Below are 20,892 nucleotides of genomic sequence, written 5' to 3'. Positions count from 1 at the left end.
AAAAAGAAAGAAAAAAAATAAAATTGAGAAAGAAATATTCATCTGATTATCCCTTCGTTGAAAAGAAACATCCATTAAAGCATTATCACCATAATTTTTCCCATCAAAATTTCTCAAGTGTTTTACAAAAGTTGATCCATATTCATCATGGTGGGGACTGTCTAACTCATATGGGAATCTATATACATATATATGTGATTGTGTGTGTGTGTATATATATATAAAACAACATGATAAAAACAAACCACACACTTTTTTCCTCTTTTCTCTCCTTTTGAGACTCAAATGGAAGGAAGTGTGTTACTTTTCTCTGTGTTTGCTGCAATGGAGATTCTCTCCACCCTATCAAGTCAAAGAAGAAAGAAAAATCTTTGAAATAGAAATAAAGAAAGTAGATGTAAAATGTGAAGAGGGAGAAAGGAATGGGCACAGTTCATAGGACATATTCCTCCCACCCTACCCTACCCTATCCAACCCCACCCATGTTTCCAGATTGGAGTGAAAACATAGGACAGGCTAACAACTCTCAATTATAAAGAGAATCATAGGCTGCCACATATTGAGACAAAGTTGTAAGGATCAAAGAACTTTCCTATGTTTCAAGCGAAAAGCAATTTCTTCTCATATAAACAGAGATGGCTTTTCAGAATTTTCAAAATAAAGAAATGAACTTAGTTTTATCGAGTGATGCAAAGCCTCGACTGAAATGGACTCAAGAACTGCACCAACGATTCGTTGATGCAGTCGAGCAGCTCGGAGGAGCAGATAGTTGAGTGCAGATTTCTCGTATTGCTATTGGGATCGACGAAAAAATCTTCATGTTATATCTATTTTACTGATACCATTGATATTCTTTATAATGCAGAGGCTACACCAAAATCCTTGAAGAGGATGATGGGGATTCATGGACTCACTTTGTACCACCTCAAGAGTCATTTACAGGCAATAGTTTTTATTATTTTTCTTGTTGATCTAACTTATAAGTGTTTTTGAATGGATTAATTTACCTTTCTACAGAAATATAGACTGGGAAAAAGTCAACAATCACAAACCTACCACAAAAATAAACAAGAAGGTAAGCAGCATTGTATGGAATAGGATATCATGGAAAGCATAAAAAATTGTTAGGTATATTGGACTCGATAGTACTTTATATGATTAAAAAGTAAAAAGAGGCTAAAATCTGGTCTACTGTACAGTACATTACCATCGAGGATTACAAAACGAACGTACTCTACGAGTACTAATGTCCATAATCCTAATGCAGACTACAGAGCTGTTGATCAGAGAAGTGACTTCCCCAACAAGATCTGTAATGGAGTGCAAGATCAGATTAATGAGTAATATTTGTTAGAATAATTAAAAAAAAATTGAATGCAAAATAAAGAGATATGTTTTGTTGATTTGGAGTTATGTTTTTTTCAGAAGTTTTCAGATAGCTCAAGCTCTACAAATGCAAATGGAGGTGCAAAGGAAACTCCATGAACAAATCGAGGTACAACGTACCAATCTACACATTAACGTATTGTCGATTGTGTATAAACACAGCATATGATGATTAAAAAGAATTTTCCTTCAGGTGCAAAGGCATTTGCAGATAAAAATTGAAGCTCAAGGAAAGTATTTGCAGTCAGTATTGAAAAAAGCACAAGAGACTCTTGCTGGATATAGTTCTTGCTCTATCGAAGTAGAAAATGCACGGGCAGAACTTTCTCAGTTAGTATCAATGGTCGACACGAACTGGTGTCTAAGTTCTTCGTTGTCCATTTTGACAGAGAGTGACGGCTCAATCTTAAAAGATGGAAAGAACAAACTTTTAGGACACAATGGGTGTTCAGTCGAGAGTTCTTTAACATCGTCTGAGAGTTCGGGGAGAAAAGAAGAAACTCGACCATTTATGGGATTAAACGAGCCTCGAGAACTTGGAACACCAAAAAGAAGCAGAGAATATGAAGTTGAAGGCAAGAATGAAAAAGTGAGAAAATTGGGATTATTAGGGGACCTGGATTTGAACAAAAAATTCATGAGTGATTTTGATTCAACTCCAAAACAGATAGACTTGAACTGCAAGGCAGTTGATGAGACCAATGGGGATTTTAGTGCCCAGAAACATCCTTGACAGGTGTTTGGAGCCAAAGGTTGTTATAATTAGTACTATAATGTCAATGGAAACTAAAATATATGTGTATAATGATGAACCTCAATGACTTTTCTGAAAAATATTTGTATAAAGATGCAGCATATTATGTTCATATTATTGATCTCTTTTGTTATGAATTAACGCCTAATCCCGTATGACAGAGAGAGATAATAACTTGAATCAGAAAACCGAAAACTAGGAATATTTGGAATTCTTGATGATCTTTAGGCACTTTATCATTGAAGCTAGAATTTGATTAATCAAAAACTTGTTTAGATGAGAATAATAAACAAATCAAATTCAATTTTGTTCAAGAGTCGAGCTCTTAAATTGAGTAAACATGTGAACACCATAGACGCGAGGATTTGGAAGAATAGAACAAAGGAAAGTACTTACACAGGAAAGAAAAACAGGAAAGAGATAACACATGCTTGGTACACAGTATTGAACAACAGTAAACGAAAAAGACGCTAAAATCTTGTTCATGCTACCGTCTCCATGTCTTGATCAATACTGTTTAGCACGTTTTCTACTTAAAAGGAGGGAAACTCAATACTGGAACTACATTTTCCATGAGGGAACACTGGACATTCAATAAGGTTAGACCCCGAAGTGTCCACGCACATGTAGACTTGATAAAGTTGGCTGTTCCCCGATTCATCTCTATTGCACTCTATCCATGGCGTATAACCGGTGCCTTCTTTTATTGCATCTTTGATGGAACCCAAGTCATAGACCTCTCCATTGGGGTGAATACCTGTGCCGAAGTATCTCATTTTTAGTATCGAGTCACAAGTGACACCATTGATAAATGTTCTAATTTACTTATATTACGAACAAAATTTACTTTTGACAAAAGTAATTTAACCTGATTTTTCTAGGACTTGCAGTAGATCGATCTGCTCCTTGAGATTTAGGGCCGTAGCAAAGTAATCGTGCTGGTCAAGATCGGACATAGAGCAAGTTCCATGTTTGACCCATTCATGAGACCAGAAATCTAGGTTGTCACTGCTTGGACATGCCAAAGATGGCCATTCTTTTTGGATTCTACTAGTCAAGTCCGAAATCTAGACGGACAGGACCGGACCGAACCAGACCGGACAATACTTGCGTTAGGACAAAGGATTATAAGCAATTTTTTATGTTCGAATAGAACTCAAAACTTGGAAAAATTAAGTGAATCTAATTTTGGCTTTCCCCCCCCCCCCCCCCCCCCCAAGCTTTTTGTTAATTTGGGTAACATAAATTCGTTACGGGTGGCCAACAGGGCGCCCTGTTAGTGAAGCAAAACTGTAAATTCAAATAATTATATGTAAAGTTGTCCTTTCCAATTAATATTCAGTGATCTGATTTTATGCAAAATAGATTATATTAATTAAAAAATGGACAAATTTAAAATTTTGATTACGAATTTTCCCTATAGATATTGAATCAATTTCATCATGATTTTTTCAAATGAAATTCTGAGCTAGATAATATGATCCATGACCCAACTCTTAGTTCCTAAATTTTATTATTTTTTGGTACTCTTATTATCAATCTTCTATTATGTCCTTACGGTTTGTCCATAATAATGGTTTATTTCAAATATTCTGTACTCGTCTTTCGAAAATTAAGTGCAAAAATTATGTCGTATTTTTGTATTTATAAAACCATATAGGAAGCAAAGAAAGTCTTTTTACACTCTCCTAATGATCTTTGCAGATGAAAATTGTAATCAAAGACAATATGTGCTTATTAATAGAATATTGAAGATAAAACTGCAATTTCGAAAAAGGTTGACGATATAAGTATGAAAATAAGCAAATATTCAATAAAATGCAATTAAAAATGCACTAATGAAAATTGTGGTGTGAATATAATTCAACATTGATTTAACGTAATTACCCAATTTGACCTCCCCATTCCATTCTCACTACGCTGAGAGTCAGTTTCGACTCAGTTGCGAAAATTTAGTCTTAGCCCTTCTTTCGGTCTTGACTCAATTGTGAAAATGGAACCTTAGAATCTGTTTTGCAAATTCACTTTTATTAGATTCATAAGATGTAGGATCAATTTAGTCCTTAAAAACCAATTTATTGATGAAAACATTAAAACCAAGGTTGCAATAGCCCTTTTCACATGGTGAAAAGTTAAATAAATAGGAAATTAAGCCAGGAAGAGTAATCAAAATTCATCGTGCGAATTCAATTGCTCAGAAAGTGAGGGGAATTCGATTCGAGACCCACATCTTCCATGTGGGAAAAGTGGACATTGAATGAAATTGGATGCCGAGGTATCCACGCACAGATAAACTTGTAATAGTTGATGATTCCCCGATGAATCCACATTGCACTCTATGAACGGGGCATATCCGACACCTTCTTCAATTGCTTGCTTTATGCTCTCTAAGCTGTAGAATTTTCCGGGTCGAATCCCTGCAATAAAATCTCACGTGGGTTAATCTTGTTTTGAATGTTGGCTTAGAATAGGTTCTATCTCATTTCGAGGTAGCATGTACCTGCATTTTGAAGGACTTGTAGCAAATTGGCTTTTTTCTTGAGGTCAAGAGCTGTTTGGAAGTAAGTGTGTTGATCGAGGTTGGTACATGTCCCATGTTTATCCCATTCATGACCCCAGAATTTCAAGCCGTCGCCACTTGGGCAGGCTAGGGTTGGCCAATCTTTCTGCATTCTTCGAACAAGATCTGAAACCTGTATAATATTCGTATCGTCAATCTTATTTTTTCATATAAATCTTGACACGATATTATTTTGAATTGATGACGGTGAGACTTGAATTTATACAGTTTGTTTGCTAAAAACTATGTCCCTGTTTAGTTGAGTTAAAAATTAGAATTTCAATAGATTTTGATTAAAATTGATAAAATGTGTGATTAAAAAGTTATAAATCTCATAAAAAGTGTGGTTCAAAATAAGTTGAAGGAAAAAACGAGCTTTAAAACCAATTTTTTTTTTTTTTTGGGAAACAATGGAAGTTGGAGTTTTCTCGCCCAAAAATTCACTTGAGCAGAATCAGGCACATTATGGGCGCCTTAAGGACGCTCGAGAGGAACTCGGGTACTCCAAGGACGACATGTTTCATTAATTCGACCTCAGGCATTTTCTTCTGGCTTTGCCTAGTGTCCCGAGTATAGTTTAGAATAATGCAGTACATACTATAGATTATATAATTCACATACTTTCACTCAGCAGCAAACAACATAAACCTCAAATCCAATTATGACTCGACAATAACAACACAAACCCCAATGATGAGAAACAGATTTAAGTGAAAAAATAGAGAATGAGAGAAAATCAAACATAAACATTAAAATCTTTAATTTCATACTTGATCGAAGAATAAAAATTGAAATTGGAGATTGAGAAGGCCAACTATAGAGTTTTCGAGAGAGAAAAAATCAAAATTCAAAATTCAAAATTTTTGTGGGGTCACTTGACCCACATGACCCAATGTGGGTCCGCCAGTGGCTACACTTATAAGCAAAGTCCTAAAAGAGGCGACTTCAAATCAAGTGGTTGTAACTACCTAAAATTTAAAACTATATGTAAGTATGGTCCCTTTCAAATGTTGTTTCAATATGACAAAATACCACATACTTTCCTTTTTTACTTTTTCTCTTTAATATAGTTGACAATGCTTTCATTAATTCCTATAGGATGGATTATTTGAAATGCATGTATATGCATGCGATATTTCCCTATTCACATAATTCGTTTCATTACTTTTTGCACCGTTTTGATGCTTTTCAAATAGTTCTTCATCGTTGCAAAAAGAAGCACTACTTAGAATTTGTTTGGCAATGTTAAAACAAGAGTTACTTCTGATATTTAAATGTTATTTTTGTTGGACATGTTTCAATAATTTTTTAAAAGTGCTTTGTAGGATTAAAATAGATCTTACGGGAAATTGACCTGATTTAATTTTCTCGAGAAATTCTTTTACAGAAAACAAAAGTAGAAGCCTTGTCGAACGGAGCCTCAATATCCCCATACAATTCTTGTATTAGCTATAATGAATAAGAAAATATATGTCTTAATCCAGAAACTTAACCCATGTTTGGGGGATTAAAAGTTTGATTTTAATATAAGTTAAAGCCAGTTATTAATTTTAACCAAACATTTTATGGAACTCACAACTTTTCAACCACATAATTTTTACCGAACTTAATGAAAATCTGATTTCTAGACACATAAAACAAGAGCTTAATACTAATTTTTATTTCATTTTATAGTTGAACGACTAATTCCCGACAGATTTTACCATCCTTAATTTAGAGAACATACCTCAGATTGATCGAAATAGTTCTTGGGATCACAATTTGATGGCCATTTTCCATCGTTGTAATTTGGCCATAACCCATGAATACTAAAATCTTCGGCAGGTTTTCCTGTTGTAGGATAGCAACAGCTATGTCTTGAATCACAATAAGAAGCAGGCCACTGTATTACAATCAGATGTGACAACATAGACATGTTTGAAAGGGTTAATACTAAACATTATAAAGAAAACATAACATGTCTTATTCGTTGAACTCGATGCAGATGACGAAAATTTACAAGTCGACACTGTCTAGTCACAAACCTGTTGAACAAAGTAGAAGAAATCAAAATCCTGTGAAGCACATAAAATCGATAGATATTGTAAAACCAGAAGCTTGATCGATGCTGAATTCTTAACTTTCATCCTTCTATATTTGAACTTTAACTTCCTTTTGCTTTGGCACTTTATCACACTACAAGTTTTTGTGTGTGTGTAATGCTGTGTGTAATGCAAGAATGGGTGAGGATTGTCTTTATTTATAAGCAAAAGACATGGATGAAGGATGGAATATCTAAAACAGTATATACATAATTGTCATAAAATTTAATTACAAATTGCGTGATTAAGGGAAATCGCCATGTCAATACTCTCTTGTAAATGTTCCGTAAACCTATTTCATGCTCTGATTTTAGAGTCCATTCGGCAAGACTTTTGCTTGCTTTTTGTTTCTTGTAGAAGAACTTGTTAAATAAATTATTTTAAGTCATCTTCTTTTAAAAGGTCTTCTAATCAATAAAGTACATTCAGAAAATTTTCTAAATAGATCGAAAAATTTCTTAAAACGTAGCTGTTGACTTTTCAAAAGCTTTTTTAACTTGCCCTTAAAATAAAATTAAATATTGTAGTGCATCTATTTGTCTGGATTAGTAACACTGGTTCTTGGAATTCTATATAGCTAGATATCGAATTGTCTTGATTTTGAAGCTTGAGCAATTATATTCTTCATTAACTCTCTATCAATTAATGTTGACTTTGATTTCTATATGAGTGATGTGATCAACGAATCATAGCTTCACTCGCATTCACATAACTAAACTCTTGCACACTTGAACAAATCGTTAGGAATAGTGACCTCCGATGGTAGAGGAGGAGATTGCGTGCACTTCAATGATTAAGTTAATCAATTTATATAGTGTATTTGGGCATGAGACATGCTAACGATGTGAACCACAATTATGTTCGGGCTCCAATAATTTACAAGATGGAAAAATGAAAGAGCAGTGTTACTTTAAGTGTGTAATTTTATATGACCTTTAAATGACATTAAATCTTGTTTGGTAGAGATTAGATTTTTAGTAAATTTTGATAAAACTTAATGAAATGTGTGTTTATAAAATTGTAAATCTCATAAAATATGTGGTTAAAAATAGTTGTTGACTTTGACTTAAATTAAAATTTAATTTTAATTTCTAGCAAACAAGGGCTAATTTTGAACTTTATAGTAGAAGAAGGAAGAATTATAATCATTAGATGAAAGACATGTGACCTCATCTTGATGGTCGGGGGTCTTATCCTAGGTGTCACTCTGTTGATCATAGGTTGAATGTCATTTAATATTTCTAAGAACCGCCACCCTAGAGTCTAGATCTAACCTCTAAATTGACAAGCAGACCATTTAGGCGTCTGTTGTAGAAATGTCATATCAATCATTCATAGAAGATCTTATATGAAAGATTTCTTGAAAGAGGTGAGATGGAAAACAATCTTTCAACAAAGAGGCTAATTGCCTTGGATCACTTCTGTAGAATGTTATAACACCTCACATAGGCATTGAGAGTCGGCCTTTTCATGGCACCTCGATGGAGGTGATGCATCACTTTGGCTACTCACATATGACCTCAACTCAGCTAGGTAGAATAGAGGTGTGGAGTGCGGACTTGATTGAACTTGTTAGGTAGCTGAAAAAAATTAAAATGCATCTACATGTCTGGATTATTAACATAGGTTCTTGGAATTCTATATAGTTATTGAATTGTCTTAAGCCCTCGTTTGAACCCCATTTTTTTCAAAACTTATTTTTAACCGCACATTCTTCAAAAAAATCACTATTTCATAATGCATTTTATTCCAAAAATGGGAATCAAATAGGGACTTAATATAAAAGCTTGATCAATTAAATACTTCATTAACTCTTCATTAACTACTAATAATTTCATTGAAAAAAGACAAGAAACTGTTAATGACTCATTTTGAATTCCTTCAACTCCATTCAACTCTATTATCATTGCTTGGTACCAAACAATGCAGTAACTTGAAAGTCAATACACATTCTACGGTCACTCAACCTAAAAATAAAGTTTTTAAATGTTTAGAAAATAATATATTTATATTTATATCTAACGTACCCGTATGTTATGGTCCAAATTCATTTTCTTTCAAAATGGTGAGACACGAACACTCATAGTAATTGAACGAATACCAAGAGATGACATAAATTTTCAATAATTCTAAAATAGAATCATAATAGACAAATTCTAATTAATTGCTATTCTTGTCGGGCAAGTTATGTTTTCCATTATTGTACTTTTATCTCTTTGATCTTCAACCCATAAGCTGAGGGAGGGGTGGGGAGGGGGGGGGGGAACTCCTATCTTTAAGGCATAACAACTGCGTGTACGTTTGTAAGTTTATAAGAGTTCCTAACAACTCTTTTTATTACAATAACAAACGGGATGACCAAATATATACGTTTAAGCTGGCGTGGGAACGTCATAGCTAAAAATAAAAACTATACATGCAATAAATAGTGTTGCAACAAATTTGGTGTAATACTATTCATTTGGTATGATTTTTAGAGTTTTTGTCTTATTTTGCCTTCATTCTATGCTTCGACAAATTTTAGTTCATATTATATCATTTTTATATCCTTTCATTATTTAATGATATAACTTTATTTTATTCTAATTAATTATTATTTTAAATAACATTTGATTATTTATTTTAACTTTATTATTTTTTAATTTGTGGTATTAAGTGTAATCCTTTTTTTAATTCATTAATAAATACAATATTTTAGTTAATTATATATAATTTCTAATACAGTAATTATAGTATTAAATAATTTATAATAAAATTATTTTTGAATTTAATTATTTATAGAGAATCAAAAAATAAGGAAATAAAGGAAACATTTCTCATTTGGTGTTTGGGGATGATTTTATAAAATGGTGTGAAAATTGCACCAATTTGGTGCTAATAATTGGAGATGGCCTAAACACACACACATTTATATTTTGCAATGTACCACACAAGGATGTCCATGTTGGAACATAGCAAGGTTGAATAATATTCACTCCCTCAATTAAGGTTTTAATATTATTCTAATTACTCTGTATTTTCTAAATGATCATCATTACACTGACTTGCCTAAAATCCTAAGAATGCATTTCAGGTAGCGAACTATACTTAAGATTCGGGACGTTACAAATACTTTGTGTTAATTAAAACTAGCTTTAATTCAAAGAAAACACAATTAATTATTAAATTTTTAATTAAAATATATCTAATTATTTTAAACTAAGGAATTAAGAATAAGCATGCAAGTTCTTGAGATTAATTAAATCACGAAGGGTATGACGATCATGAATCCAACATTGTTAACCTACTTTAGCCCTCAACTACCCGCTTATAGTCAATTATTAGTTTATGTAGATAATATATATTTCCCATGTGTTAATGTTTTGTCTTAAGATAAATTAAGCCAATTCTTATTTTTGATCGAGCTATATCTCTATGATGGATGCAAATTGATAAAAATGCAATACAAAATTAGAATATCACAAAAGATTCCACCAAGTATAGAATTATCTCTATCTTCTAGAATTTAGTGTTTTCTATTATTTGACCTAAAAATATGATTTATGTTTCAATTAATTACAAATCCTAGAAAAGTTCTAAAATTAGCTAAATAATAAGATGTTGATCAAAACGAGAAGCAATCAAAAATCATAAGAATTTAAAATAAAATTGAACAATATATTGAATCAAATAGTTAACGAAGTTTCAACATAATCTAAGCAACTAGAAGTTTAGTAAGACAACATTTAAATAAACAAAGAAGGGAGTGAATGAATTCATAATCGTATGTTCAAGAAGAAAATATAGTTACAATCTACAATTTTAAATTTCTTCAATCTCTTGAAATTGCTTCCGTCTTCACCACCAAGAACCTGTAATTGACGAAGAATTCTCCTTGCTTTGATTCGCGTAACATCTTTTGCATAGTGTCTTCTATTGAGCTAGATTTGGTCCTTGATATAGGCCTTGAAATTCCTTCAAAATCGTGCCTTGAATACACCCTAAGCCCTTGAAGTTGAAAAAAAAAATGTCCCGTTCAAATTCCTGGACCTAGCGCGAGTAAACACGAGCTATAACAAATTTCTCAGCCATTGAACAATAAGGCAATCGGCCTCGTGCCATGTGCGATGCTTTCCCACATATTTTCTTCATCATTGCACACCAAGCGCCAAACTTTTTGATTCTTTGCAAGTCCATCAACTTTTTATTTGTCAATTTCAGTCCTTCGAGTTTTGATCACATCCATGTTGGTCCATAATCTTTCAAATTTGCTCACTTTGTTCTCCATTCATTTTATCGTACAAGTTTCGTCCCCTAGCATCAGGTTTTCATACACTTTTGGCCCGTCACTTTTATTTTCTTCAAATTTGATCTTCCACAAGTTGAATATAGGCGTTCAATTATTATGAGGCCCCTCAACACAAAAATTGTTTTGGGATCCATTTTCATACATGGACACACCTGACTCTCTCAATCTCACACACAAAGTGGCTTGGGATGAAGCAGCACACATGATGTGATCTTAAGTCAACCAAGTTCAATTCCGAGTGCGAAAGTCATGGAGAAGGCTCAAAGGGCTCGATCGAGGAACATTCGGGTCAAAGACAATGCACAAAGCCATACAAATGTGTGTTCGAGGAACGAAGTTCAAAAGGGTAAAGTTGGTAAGCCAATGGTCCAGTTTCGTGTTAGGGACCAGAGCCGAATAATCTTGGAATCGATTGAATTGAAGGACCACAATTGGAGTCAGCTGACTACTATGCGACCGCATAGTAGTCCCAACCTTGGGGTCTCATACATGGAGGCAGGAAAATTAACGGGGTGAACTGCTTCTTCTATGTGGTCGCATACAATTGTGCTATGCGACCGCATAGCACATTTTCGAGCTAGAAATTTCCTTTTTTCACGAGACTTTTAATTTAGCTATAATTCTTATTTTTGGCAAGTCTATTATATTTGGACTCTTAAAATTTCGTTTTTTTTTTCCGTTAATTTAGAGTTTAGGTATAAATTGCAATTTTTCCATTCATTGTATTCAGACTTTGATATTTTAAGAATTAATTCAGACAGGCAAATTGCTTCCAATCCTTGTTCTGGTTGAACAAATCGAACTTATCAAGATTTCACGATCTTGTGGCATTCAGAACTCGGGTAAGATTCAATTAATCTTGTAATCAGAAGGTCCTTTGTGTCTTTGTTACCTTGGGGTTGTTTGTTTCAATAATTAATTGGGTTAAGTCCAAAATCCGGATTAAGTTCGTATCAAAATATTAATAGTTTGATACACTATTGATTGTTTGGTCCACGATTTGTGAATCGCGTCCAAAACTTTGTTTTCTGGCTTTCTTGGAATTTGTGTTATTCGTTAGTGTTAGTTGCTATCGGGTTCACATCAACACACAAGCAAGCAAGTCACATTATTCATTTACATGAAAACAAGAATGCTAATAGCCTAATAAACAAAATATATAGTAACGATTCAAGAAGCCCATTTTAATTAAATAATGAATAAAATCTAGGCATGCGGTCAATTGATAATCCCATTAAAATCCCTAAAAAATCACATTTACACGCCTCTAAAATCAATAAAATCATGATTCATATAATGAATGGAGAAAGGCCCAACCTGCGAATTTCACCCAGACGCCCACTGCGAATTTCACCCAACCTACAGATTAATTCTGCCTTCTGAATTGGAGTGTGGTCTGTGAAGAAGATGATTGGAAATAATTAAATAAAGGAGAAACTCAGAAATACAAAACTCTGGCAACAAAAAATTGGAAAACCATACCAAGTTCTTTTTTATTAATGATTATATGGAATACCTGAGGAGCTAAAAACAAACTGAAAAAAAAATACGAAACAAATTAATTAATTAAGACTGAAAGATTCGAACTTACAAAGAGCACCACTGTAAGAGCCGAATGGAATGGACGTGTCATGTGAGAAAGGTTGTGCGTTCTCCTCCCTTTTGCGTGCCAATTTTATTTATTTATTCTTTTTAAAAGAGTGGTGGTTTTGGGCTTTTAGAGGCCCCCTAAAAATATGAGGCCCAAGGCAGTGGCCTCACTTGCCTTGGGCCTGGGCCAGGGCCGGGGCTGGGTCTGTGAATATCTTCAATTCCTCCTTTTAGCTCCAAATCACTTCATTAAATAGAAGTTCACTCAATTAATTTATATTATGCAAGGGAAATGATGAAGTTTCATTGCTTTCTAAAAGGAAATGTAGATAAACTTGTAGAATACACTTATCAATTACTGTCAGATAAATTGGAAGTCCATATATGATTGACACATAGATTGCAATACACACCATTCATTGGAGATGTTCTAATTGATCTTATCATTTCATAACATACACATACCAAGTAGCCGTGATTTTTTCCCATGCATGGATGTGTGGGGATTCACCGTCTTAATGCTGCATTTTATATTATATAGAAGCGACAAAATTGGGGTGCAATAACCATTCATCGGGTTCAACTGTTCAAGCCAAATTAATGTTGACTGTCAATTTCGATGGTCAAGTCAATCAATTTGTATGGTATATTTGGACGTGAGACATGCTAAAGACGTGAGCCTCAATAATATTCAGGCTCCAAGCATTTACGAGATGAAAAAATCAAAAGAGCAGTGTTACTTTAAGTGTGTAATTTTATATTACCTTCAAATGACACTAAATCTTGTTTGGCAGATATTAAAATTAGTTTTTTAGTAAATTTTGATAAAATTTCATGAAATGTATGTTTGTAAAGTTGTGGGTCTCATAAAATATGTAGTTAAAAATAGTTGTTGACTTTGACTTAAATTAAAATTTTTCCAAACATGGGCTGATTTTGAACTTTATAGTAGAAGAAGAATTATAATCGATAGATGAAAGAATAATATTCACTCCCTCAATTAAGGTTTTAATATTATTCTAATTACTCTGTATTTTCTAAATGATCATCATTACACTGACTTGCCTAAAATCCTAAGAATGCATTTCAGGTAGCGAACTATACTTAAGATTCGGGACGTTACAAATACTTTGTGTTAATTAAAACTAGCTTTAATTCAAAGAAAACACAATTAATTATTAAATTTTTAATTAAAATATATCTAATTATTTTAAACCAAGGAATTAAGAATAAGCATGCAAGTTCTTGAGATTAATTAAATTACGAAGGGTATGACAATCATGAATCCAACGTTGTTAACCTACTTTAGCCCTCAATTACCCGCTTATAGTCAATTATTAGTTTATGTAGATAATATATATTTCCCATGTGTTAATGTTTTGTCTTAAGATAAATTAAGCCAATTCTTATTTTTGATCGAGCTATATCTCTATGATGAATGCAAATTGATAAAAATGCAATACAAAATTAGAATATCACAAAAGATTCCACCAAGTATAGAATTATCTCTATCTTCTAGAATTTAGTGTTCTCTATTATTTGACCTAAAAATATGATTTATGTTTCAATTAATTACAAATCCTAGAAAAGTTCTAAAATTAGCTAAATAGTAAGATGTTGATCAAAACAAGAAGCAATCAAAAATCATAAAAATTTAAAATAAAATTGAACAATATATTGAATCAAATAGTTAACGAAGTTTCAACGTAATCTAAGCAACTAGAAGTTTAGTAAGACAAAATTTAAATAAACAAGGAAGGGAGTGAATGAATTCATAATCGTATGTTCAAGAAGAAAATATAGTTACAATCTACAATTTTAAATTTCTTCAATCTCTTGAAATTGCTTCCGTCTTCACCACCAAGAACCTGTAATTGACGAAGAATTCTCCTTGCTTTGATTCGCGTAACATCTTTTGCATAGTGTCTTCTATTGAGCTAGATTTGGTCCTTGATATAAACCTTGAAATCCCTTCAAAATCGTGCCTTGAATACACCCTAAGCCCTTGAACTTGGAAAAACCCTTGAACTTGGAAATAAAAAAAATAAAAAAAATCCCGTTCAAATTCCTGGACCTAGCGCGAGTAAACACGAGCTATAACAAATTTCTCAGCCATTGAACAATAAGGCAATCGGCCTCGTGCCATGTGCGATGCTTTCCCACATATTTTCTTCATCATTGCACACCAAGCGCCAAACTTTTTGATTCTTTGCAAGTCCATCAACTTTTTATTTGTCAATTTCAGTCCTTCGAGTTTTGATCACATCCATGTTGGTCCATAATCTTTCAAATTTGCTCACTTTGTTCTCCATTCATTTTATCGTACAAGTTTCGTCCCCTAGCATCAGGTTTTCATACACTTTTGGCCCTTCACTTCTATTTTCTTCAAATTTTATCTTCCACAGGTTGAATATCCAGGGCTGGGCCTAAGAATTTAGAGATCCTAGGCGTTCAATTATTATGAGGCCCCTCAGCACAAAAATTGTTTTGGGATCCATTTTCATACATGGACACACCTGACTCTCTCAATCTCACACACACAAAGTGGTTTGGGATGAAGCAGCACACATGATGTGATCTTGAGTCAACCAAGTTCAATCCCGAGTGTGAGAGTCATGGAGAAGGCTCAAAGGGCTCAATCGAGGAACATTCGGGTCAAAGACAATGCACAAAGCCATACAAATGTGTGTTCATGGAACGAAGTTCAAAAGGATAAAGTTGGCAAGCCAAGGGTCCAGTTTCGTGTTAGGGACCAGAGCCGAATAATCTTGGAATCAATTGAATTGAAGGGCCACAATTGGAGTCAGCCGACTACTATGCGACCGCATAGTAGTCCCAGCCTTGCGGTCGCATACATGGAGGCAGGGAAATTAGCCGGGTGAACTGCTTCTTCTATGCGGTCGCATACAATTGTGCTATGCGACCGCATAGCACATTTTGGAGCCAGAAATTTCCTTTTTTCGCGAGACTTTTAATTTAGCTATAATTCTTATTTTTGGCAAGTCTATTATATTTGGACTCTTAAAATTTCATTTTTTTTCCCGTTAATTTAGGGTTTAGGTATAAATTGCAATTTTTCCATTCTTTGTATTCAGACTATGATATTTTAAGAATTAATTCAGAGAGGCAAATTGCTTCCAATCCTTGTTCTGGCTGAGCAAACCGAACTTATCAAGATTTCACGATCTTGTGGCGTTCAAAACTCGAGTAAGGTTCAATTAATCTTGTAATCAAAAGGTCCTTTGTGTCTTTGTTACCTTGGGGTTGTTTGGTTCAATTATTAATTGGGTTAAGTCCAAAATCCGGATTAAGTTCGTATCAGAATATTAATAGTTTGATACACTATTTATTGTTTGGTCCACGATTTGTGAATCGCGTCCAAAACTTTGCTTTCTGGCTTTCTTGGAATTTGTGTTATTCATTAGTGTTAGTTGCTATCGGGTTCACATCAACACACAAGCAAGCAAGTCACATTATTCATTTACATGAAAACAAGAATGCTAATAGCCTAATAAACGGAATATATAGTAACGATTCAAGAAGCCCATTTTAATTAAATAATGAATAAAATGTAGGCATGCGGTCAATTGATAATCCCATTAAAAATCCCTAAAAATTTACATTTACACGCCTCTAAAATCAATAAAATCATGATTCATATAATGAATGGAGAAAGGCCCAACCTGCGAATTTCACCCAGACGCCCACTGCGAATTTCACCCAACCTACAGATTAATTTTGCCTTCTAAATTGGAGTGTGGTCTGTGAAGAAGATGATCGGAAATAATTAAATAAAGGAGAAATTCATAAATACAAAACTCTGGCAACAAAAAATTGGAAAATCATACCAAGTTCTTTTTTATTAATGATTTATGGAATACCTGAGGAGCTAAAAACAAACTGAAAAATAAAATATGAAACAAATTAATTAATTAAGACCGAAAGATTCGAACTTACAAAGAGCACCACTGTAAGAGCCAAATGGAATGGACGTGTTATGTGAGAAAGGCTGTGCGTTCTCCTCCCTTTTGCGTGCCAATTTTATTTATTTATTCTTTTTAAAAGAGTTGCGGTTTTGGGCTTTTAGAGGCCCTCTAAAAATATGAGGCCCAAGGCAGTGAGGACTTGCCTTGGGCCAAGGCTGGGGCCAGGTCTGTGAATATCTTCAATTCCCCCGTTTAGCTCCAAATCACTTCATTAAATAGAAGTTCTCTCAATTAATTTATATTATGCAAGGGAAATGATGAAGTTTCATTGCTTTCTAAAAGGAAATGTAGATGAATTTGTAGAATACACTTATCAATTACTGTCACATAGATTGAAAGTCCATCTATATGATTGCCATGTAGACTGCAATACACATTATTAATTGGAGATGCTCTAATTGATCTTATCATTTCATAACATACACATACCAGCAAGTAGACATGTGATTTTTTCCCCTGCATGGATGTGTGGGGATTCACTGTCTTAATGCTGCATTTAATATTATATAGAAGCGACAAAATTGGGGTGCAATAACCATTCATCGGGTTCAACTGTTCAAGCCAAATTAATTTTGACTGTCAATTTCAATGTCATCACATGATGTGCCATGTGACATTAAATGACACAACTCAAATGACACTTAAATTAAACCAGTTAAGAGCATGGATATATATGAACCAGTCGACATAGCATTTACTCTTGTACAGTTAAAAAATCTCTAATTTGAATTGGAAAATTTTTCACATGCAAAATCCAATGTTCCTAAAAATGCAGTACCAAATGTCCAATCTATTCATTCATACTTCAAAATCAGTCCTCTTATGTTCACACGCAAAGATGAGCTCAATATTAATCAAGATTTTGTCAATGCAATTCTTGTTTTTCCTCTGTGCCTCACAGCAATATGATTTCTTTTACTTGGTTCAACAGGCAAGTTTTTCTCTAACTATTCATCCAAGAATATGACACCTAACTGCATTGTTATAAAGTTCTCATCTTACGTGTGTGTATGTTTTGTTGTTGCAGTGGAATCCATCATACTGTAATACAAAGAGAAGCTGTTGCTACCCAATCTATGGAAAACCTGCAACAGATTTTGGTATTCATAGCCTATGGCCGTATTTCGCCAATGGTTCATACCCACAAAATTGCAATAAGATTCACAAGTCAGTCTTCGATGAAGCTAAAGTAAGATCTGTGACAACTAAGGATTTATGGGATCGAACCCTTAATAAATAAAGCTTTTTTTTTTTCGTCTATTAGTTCATGGACCTTGGATGTAACTGTAATTTTTAAACAGATTTTTGCTCTAAGAAACTTCCGAAATTTGTAATGTTATAGATTTCAGAGCTGATTGGTAGAATGCAAAAGGATTGGCCAAGCTTATCATGTCCAAGTACTAATGGCTCAAAGATCTGGAAGCATGAATGGACAACACGTGGCACTTGTTCAGTGGCTACCCTCGATCAGCATTCATATTTTGAAGCAGCTTTGAACATGAAGGAGAAAATTAACATCCTTCAAATTCTCAAGAATGCAGGTAAATCACCATATCAATATAGTAATCTCATATTTTATAAGTTGGGCTGAGTAACGAGGGATGTTATAAAGAACGAAAAATATTGTACCGTTTCCTACTATTCAGGTACTGATTATCAATCATGCTACATTGACATCTTGGATAAGAATGTTCACGTGGTAAAAGTTCATTGTACTGTTTAAAAATACAGTCAACAATATCATCCAATCATATTTTACACATCTTTTGTCAACAAAGATGTTAAAAATATCTGGCAACAAAGCTTAATTGACTGATTATCAATCATGCTACATTGACATCTTGGATAAGAATGTTCACGTGGCAGAAGTTCATTGGACTGTTTAAAATACAATCAACAATATCACCCAATCATATTTTACACATCTTTTGTCAACAAAGATGTTAAAAATATCTGGCAACAAAGCTTAATTGACTGATTATATTGTTACTTATCATGTTTGTAGGAATCAAACCAGGAGGAGTTTATAGCATTTTTGACATTAACGAAGCTATAAGAAAGGTAACTGGACACGAAGCAGGGATACATTGCAACAAAGATGCATTTGGCAAATCACAACTTTACAAAGTTTATATTTGCGTCGATCCATCGGGTTCGAGAGTCATTGAATGTCCAGGGATTCCCATGGGAAAATGCAGATCCACCATTAAGTTCCCTTCATTCTAGACATGTCGTGGCTTGTGGAGGGGCTAAATTGATTGTCATCTTTTGTGTTTGTCATGAATCCATATTTGCTTAGGAAGGGGTTTCGTATAGACTCCTAGGCTTCTAGCTCGTCTATAGCAATGAAAAAGATAAAAAGAAAAGAAAAAATTAAAATCAGATTGTGTTGTACCAAACTAGTTTATGAAGGCTTCTTTTTCAGCTTTCTGGATTGTGTTGTTCAAGTGAAATGTACCAATACTTATGACATCTTCATTGGCACCTATGGCGCATGGCTTGATTAGCAGATTTTGACCTATGTTTTGAAGAAGATTACCTATTGAAGACTACTTTTACCAAAAATAACTTGTGACCCATTCGATAAGACTTTTACTTATAGTAGAAGAGCTTCTTGTGAAAGTTAACTTAGGTCAACTTATACTAAAAACTCTTCTACACTCAAACAATGTACATATTAAGCTTCTTCCTTTTTTTCCCCCCAATAAATATGAATTGAATTACATGAATCCTCATACAGCACTCAATTCAATTCATTATCATATTCTTTAGAATACCAAATCACTAAACTTCACTAAAAAAATACATGTATTCTCTTTTCTTCAATATTTGGTAAAGAAATATTGTAGAATTGATGGTTTTTCCTCGGCGATTTTAATTTGTATTCCTCCATTAGGGGCGGTGAGGGACTAACGACTCATAAATTTCAGAATTCTTTAATCTATTTTTCCATTATGCGGCTAAGATATCCTTGTACTCCTAGAGGATATACACCCCGTCTAAGAGACATGGAAACTCTCTCCTGTTTCTTTGAATGAAAAGAATAGATATCAATCTACTTTGATTCCAAATGGTAATTTCTCTGAATGCAGATCGGCCTCACTAAAGTTCTTGCAGAAAGGAAAAGGTGGTTTTCTTCTTATCCTATAGTGCATTTGTGGATAAAATTTGTGGGCCTGTATCCTACAGCCAAACATATAATTAAAAAAAAAAAAAAATTTATTCACAGTACTGTCCAATTAGTTCTTTGAGTTGGCTCCGAGAGGCTTCTTTCTAAGCACTGGTAACGTCCAAGTTCATTTGTATTTTACTGGAATCAGAAACATGTTTATCACACAATTTTTTTGTCCATACAGGTTCAGGAATAGGATTGTGTATGCAAGAGGGGCCTTAGAATATTGTTATTTGTTTGCTTTGTCTTATAAATCATTTTTAACGGGCTGAAATAAAGGTGAATGTATAGTTTTTTGGTATGTAATTTTTTTTTTTTCTTTTTTTGTCAAACCCAATTTCTTTTCATTACTATGTTAGGTAAGGTTTCTTACAAAAGTTAAAAACTTTGTGTCATGCTATTTTATTACGTTTAGTGTTACATATTAAGCATGGCAAGTGTTGCGAACGTGTCGAAGAGTTCAATTTTCTCGAGTCTATTCCTCCAAATTTTAATAGCTTCCAACGCATTCATTTTTGCATATTGTCCTCCAACAAACTATGAATCTACTATTAAGCTTAATGTTTGGCTCATGTGTTATCTATTTATGAATATTCATATTTCAAAGAATTTACATGTAGTATTCATTTATTCACTATTTATTTCTATGGGTAATTGGCGCAAAACATCCTTACCTTTCGAGGTTATTGTGAAAAACGTCCCTACCTTTCATTTTTTGACATTTTTGCCCTTATTTACCACCTTTCTTGCGCTGAAGGTCCTTTTCACTGTTTTTTGACGATTTTGCCCTCTATTCAAATAAAAGAAAAAGAATAGAATAGAAAACAAAAGAATTAATTGCAACTAATACCCCAAAATTTCAAAAAATTACAAATTAGTAATAAATATAGGAGTTAATAGCCCAAATGGTTACTAAACTTTGTCAAATGTCCAAAAAGGTCATTGAACTTTTTTAAATACAAAAAGAAAAAAAAACCAAAAAAACCAACAAAAAAAATTGAAGAAACGGGCCCCACCAACAAAAAAAGGACAAAAAAAAATAAGGAAGGTGAAAATGGAGGAAGGTGAAAAGTAA

At 33.5% G+C, this 20,892-nt stretch overlaps 4 protein-coding genes across 5 annotated transcripts; 2 read left to right on the top strand and 2 right to left on the bottom strand.

Moving 5' to 3' along the window:
- The first annotated feature begins 413 nt into the window (after window positions 1–413).
- LOC111379555 (myb family transcription factor PHL8-like) lies at window positions 414–2,261 on the top strand. 2 transcript variants are annotated; one of them, XM_023002950.1, is made up of 6 exons: window positions 414–768; window positions 866–942; window positions 1,018–1,075; window positions 1,268–1,340; window positions 1,429–1,495; window positions 1,580–2,261. In XM_023002950.1, exons 1-6 carry the CDS (start codon window positions 636–638, stop codon window positions 2,117–2,119), a joined length of 948 nt encoding a protein of 315 aa, XP_022858718.1. In that variant the 5' UTR covers window positions 414–635; the 3' UTR covers window positions 2,120–2,261. The 2 variants fall into 2 exon arrangements, with proteins under 2 accessions (XP_022858718.1, XP_022858717.1); XM_023002949.1 differs by having other exon boundaries at window positions 428–768; window positions 1,426–1,495.
- A 139-nt stretch (window positions 2,262–2,400) lies between these two features.
- On the bottom strand, window positions 2,401–4,045 carry LOC111379551 (ribonuclease 1-like). Its single transcript, XM_023002944.1, has 3 exons — window positions 4,028–4,045; window positions 3,009–3,207; window positions 2,401–2,897 (listed from the first exon to the last, which is right to left on the bottom strand). Exons 1-3 carry the CDS (start codon window positions 4,043–4,045, stop codon window positions 2,674–2,676), a joined length of 441 nt encoding a protein of 146 aa, XP_022858712.1. The 3' UTR covers window positions 2,401–2,673.
- Window positions 4,046–4,186: 141 nt separating this feature from the next.
- LOC111379556 (intracellular ribonuclease LX-like) lies at window positions 4,187–6,923 on the bottom strand. The gene is made up of 4 exons (XM_023002951.1): window positions 6,725–6,923; window positions 6,427–6,582; window positions 4,641–4,833; window positions 4,187–4,557 (listed from the first exon to the last, which is right to left on the bottom strand). The coding sequence occupies exons 1-4, from the start codon at window positions 6,824–6,826 to the stop codon at window positions 4,307–4,309; spliced, it is 702 nt and encodes a 233-aa protein (XP_022858719.1). The 5' UTR covers window positions 6,827–6,923; the 3' UTR covers window positions 4,187–4,306.
- A 10,438-nt stretch (window positions 6,924–17,361) lies between these two features.
- On the top strand, window positions 17,362–19,131 carry LOC111379554 (ribonuclease 3-like). The gene is made up of 4 exons (XM_023002948.1): window positions 17,362–17,576; window positions 17,673–17,834; window positions 17,988–18,186; window positions 18,651–19,131. Exons 1-4 carry the CDS (start codon window positions 17,391–17,393, stop codon window positions 18,869–18,871), a joined length of 768 nt encoding a protein of 255 aa, XP_022858716.1. The 5' UTR covers window positions 17,362–17,390; the 3' UTR covers window positions 18,872–19,131.
- Window positions 19,132–20,892: the final 1,761 nt, after the last annotated feature.

This window comes from Olea europaea, unplaced genomic scaffold (genome assembly GCF_002742605.1).
Source record: "Olea europaea var. sylvestris unplaced genomic scaffold, O_europaea_v1 scaffold2003, whole genome shotgun sequence".
In the NCBI taxonomy this organism is placed as follows: Eukaryota; Viridiplantae; Streptophyta; class Magnoliopsida; order Lamiales; family Oleaceae; genus Olea; species Olea europaea.
This window is presented reverse-complemented; position numbering and strand designations above follow the sequence as displayed.

Coding starts and splice junctions, on each gene's coding strand:
- LOC111379551 (XM_023002944.1), bottom strand. Junction 2,898..3,008: donor GCAAGTCCTAGAAAAATCAG/GTTAAATTACTT, acceptor ACTTCGGCACAG/GTATTCACCCCAATGGAGAG.
- LOC111379556 (XM_023002951.1), bottom strand. CDS start 6,826: ATGAAAGTTAAGAATTCAGCATCGATCAAGCTTCTGGTTTTACAATAT. Junction 6,583..6,724: donor TCTTCTACTTTGTTCAACAG/GTTTGTGACTAG, acceptor ATTGTAATACAG/TGGCCTGCTTCTTATTGTGA. Junction 4,558..4,640: donor ACAAGTCCTTCAAAATGCAG/GTACATGCTACC, acceptor ATTTTATTGCAG/GGATTCGACCCGGAAAATTC.
- LOC111379554 (XM_023002948.1), top strand. CDS start 17,391: ATGCAAAATCCAATGTTCCTAAAAATGCAGTACCAAATGTCCAATCTA. Junction 17,577..17,672: donor TCTTTTACTTGGTTCAACAG/GCAAGTTTTTCT, acceptor TTGTTGTTGCAG/TGGAATCCATCATACTGTAA. Junction 17,835..17,987: donor CAGTCTTCGATGAAGCTAAA/GTAAGATCTGTG, acceptor GTAATGTTATAG/ATTTCAGAGCTGATTGGTAG.
- LOC111379555 (XM_023002949.1), top strand. CDS start 636: ATGGCTTTTCAGAATTTTCAAAATAAAGAAATGAACTTAGTTTTATCG. Junction 943..1,017: donor ACCTCAAGAGTCATTTACAG/GCAATAGTTTTT, acceptor ACCTTTCTACAG/AAATATAGACTGGGAAAAAG. Junction 1,341..1,425: donor GTGCAAGATCAGATTAATGA/GTAATATTTGTT, acceptor TGTTTTTTTCAG/AAGTTTTCAGATAGCTCAAG.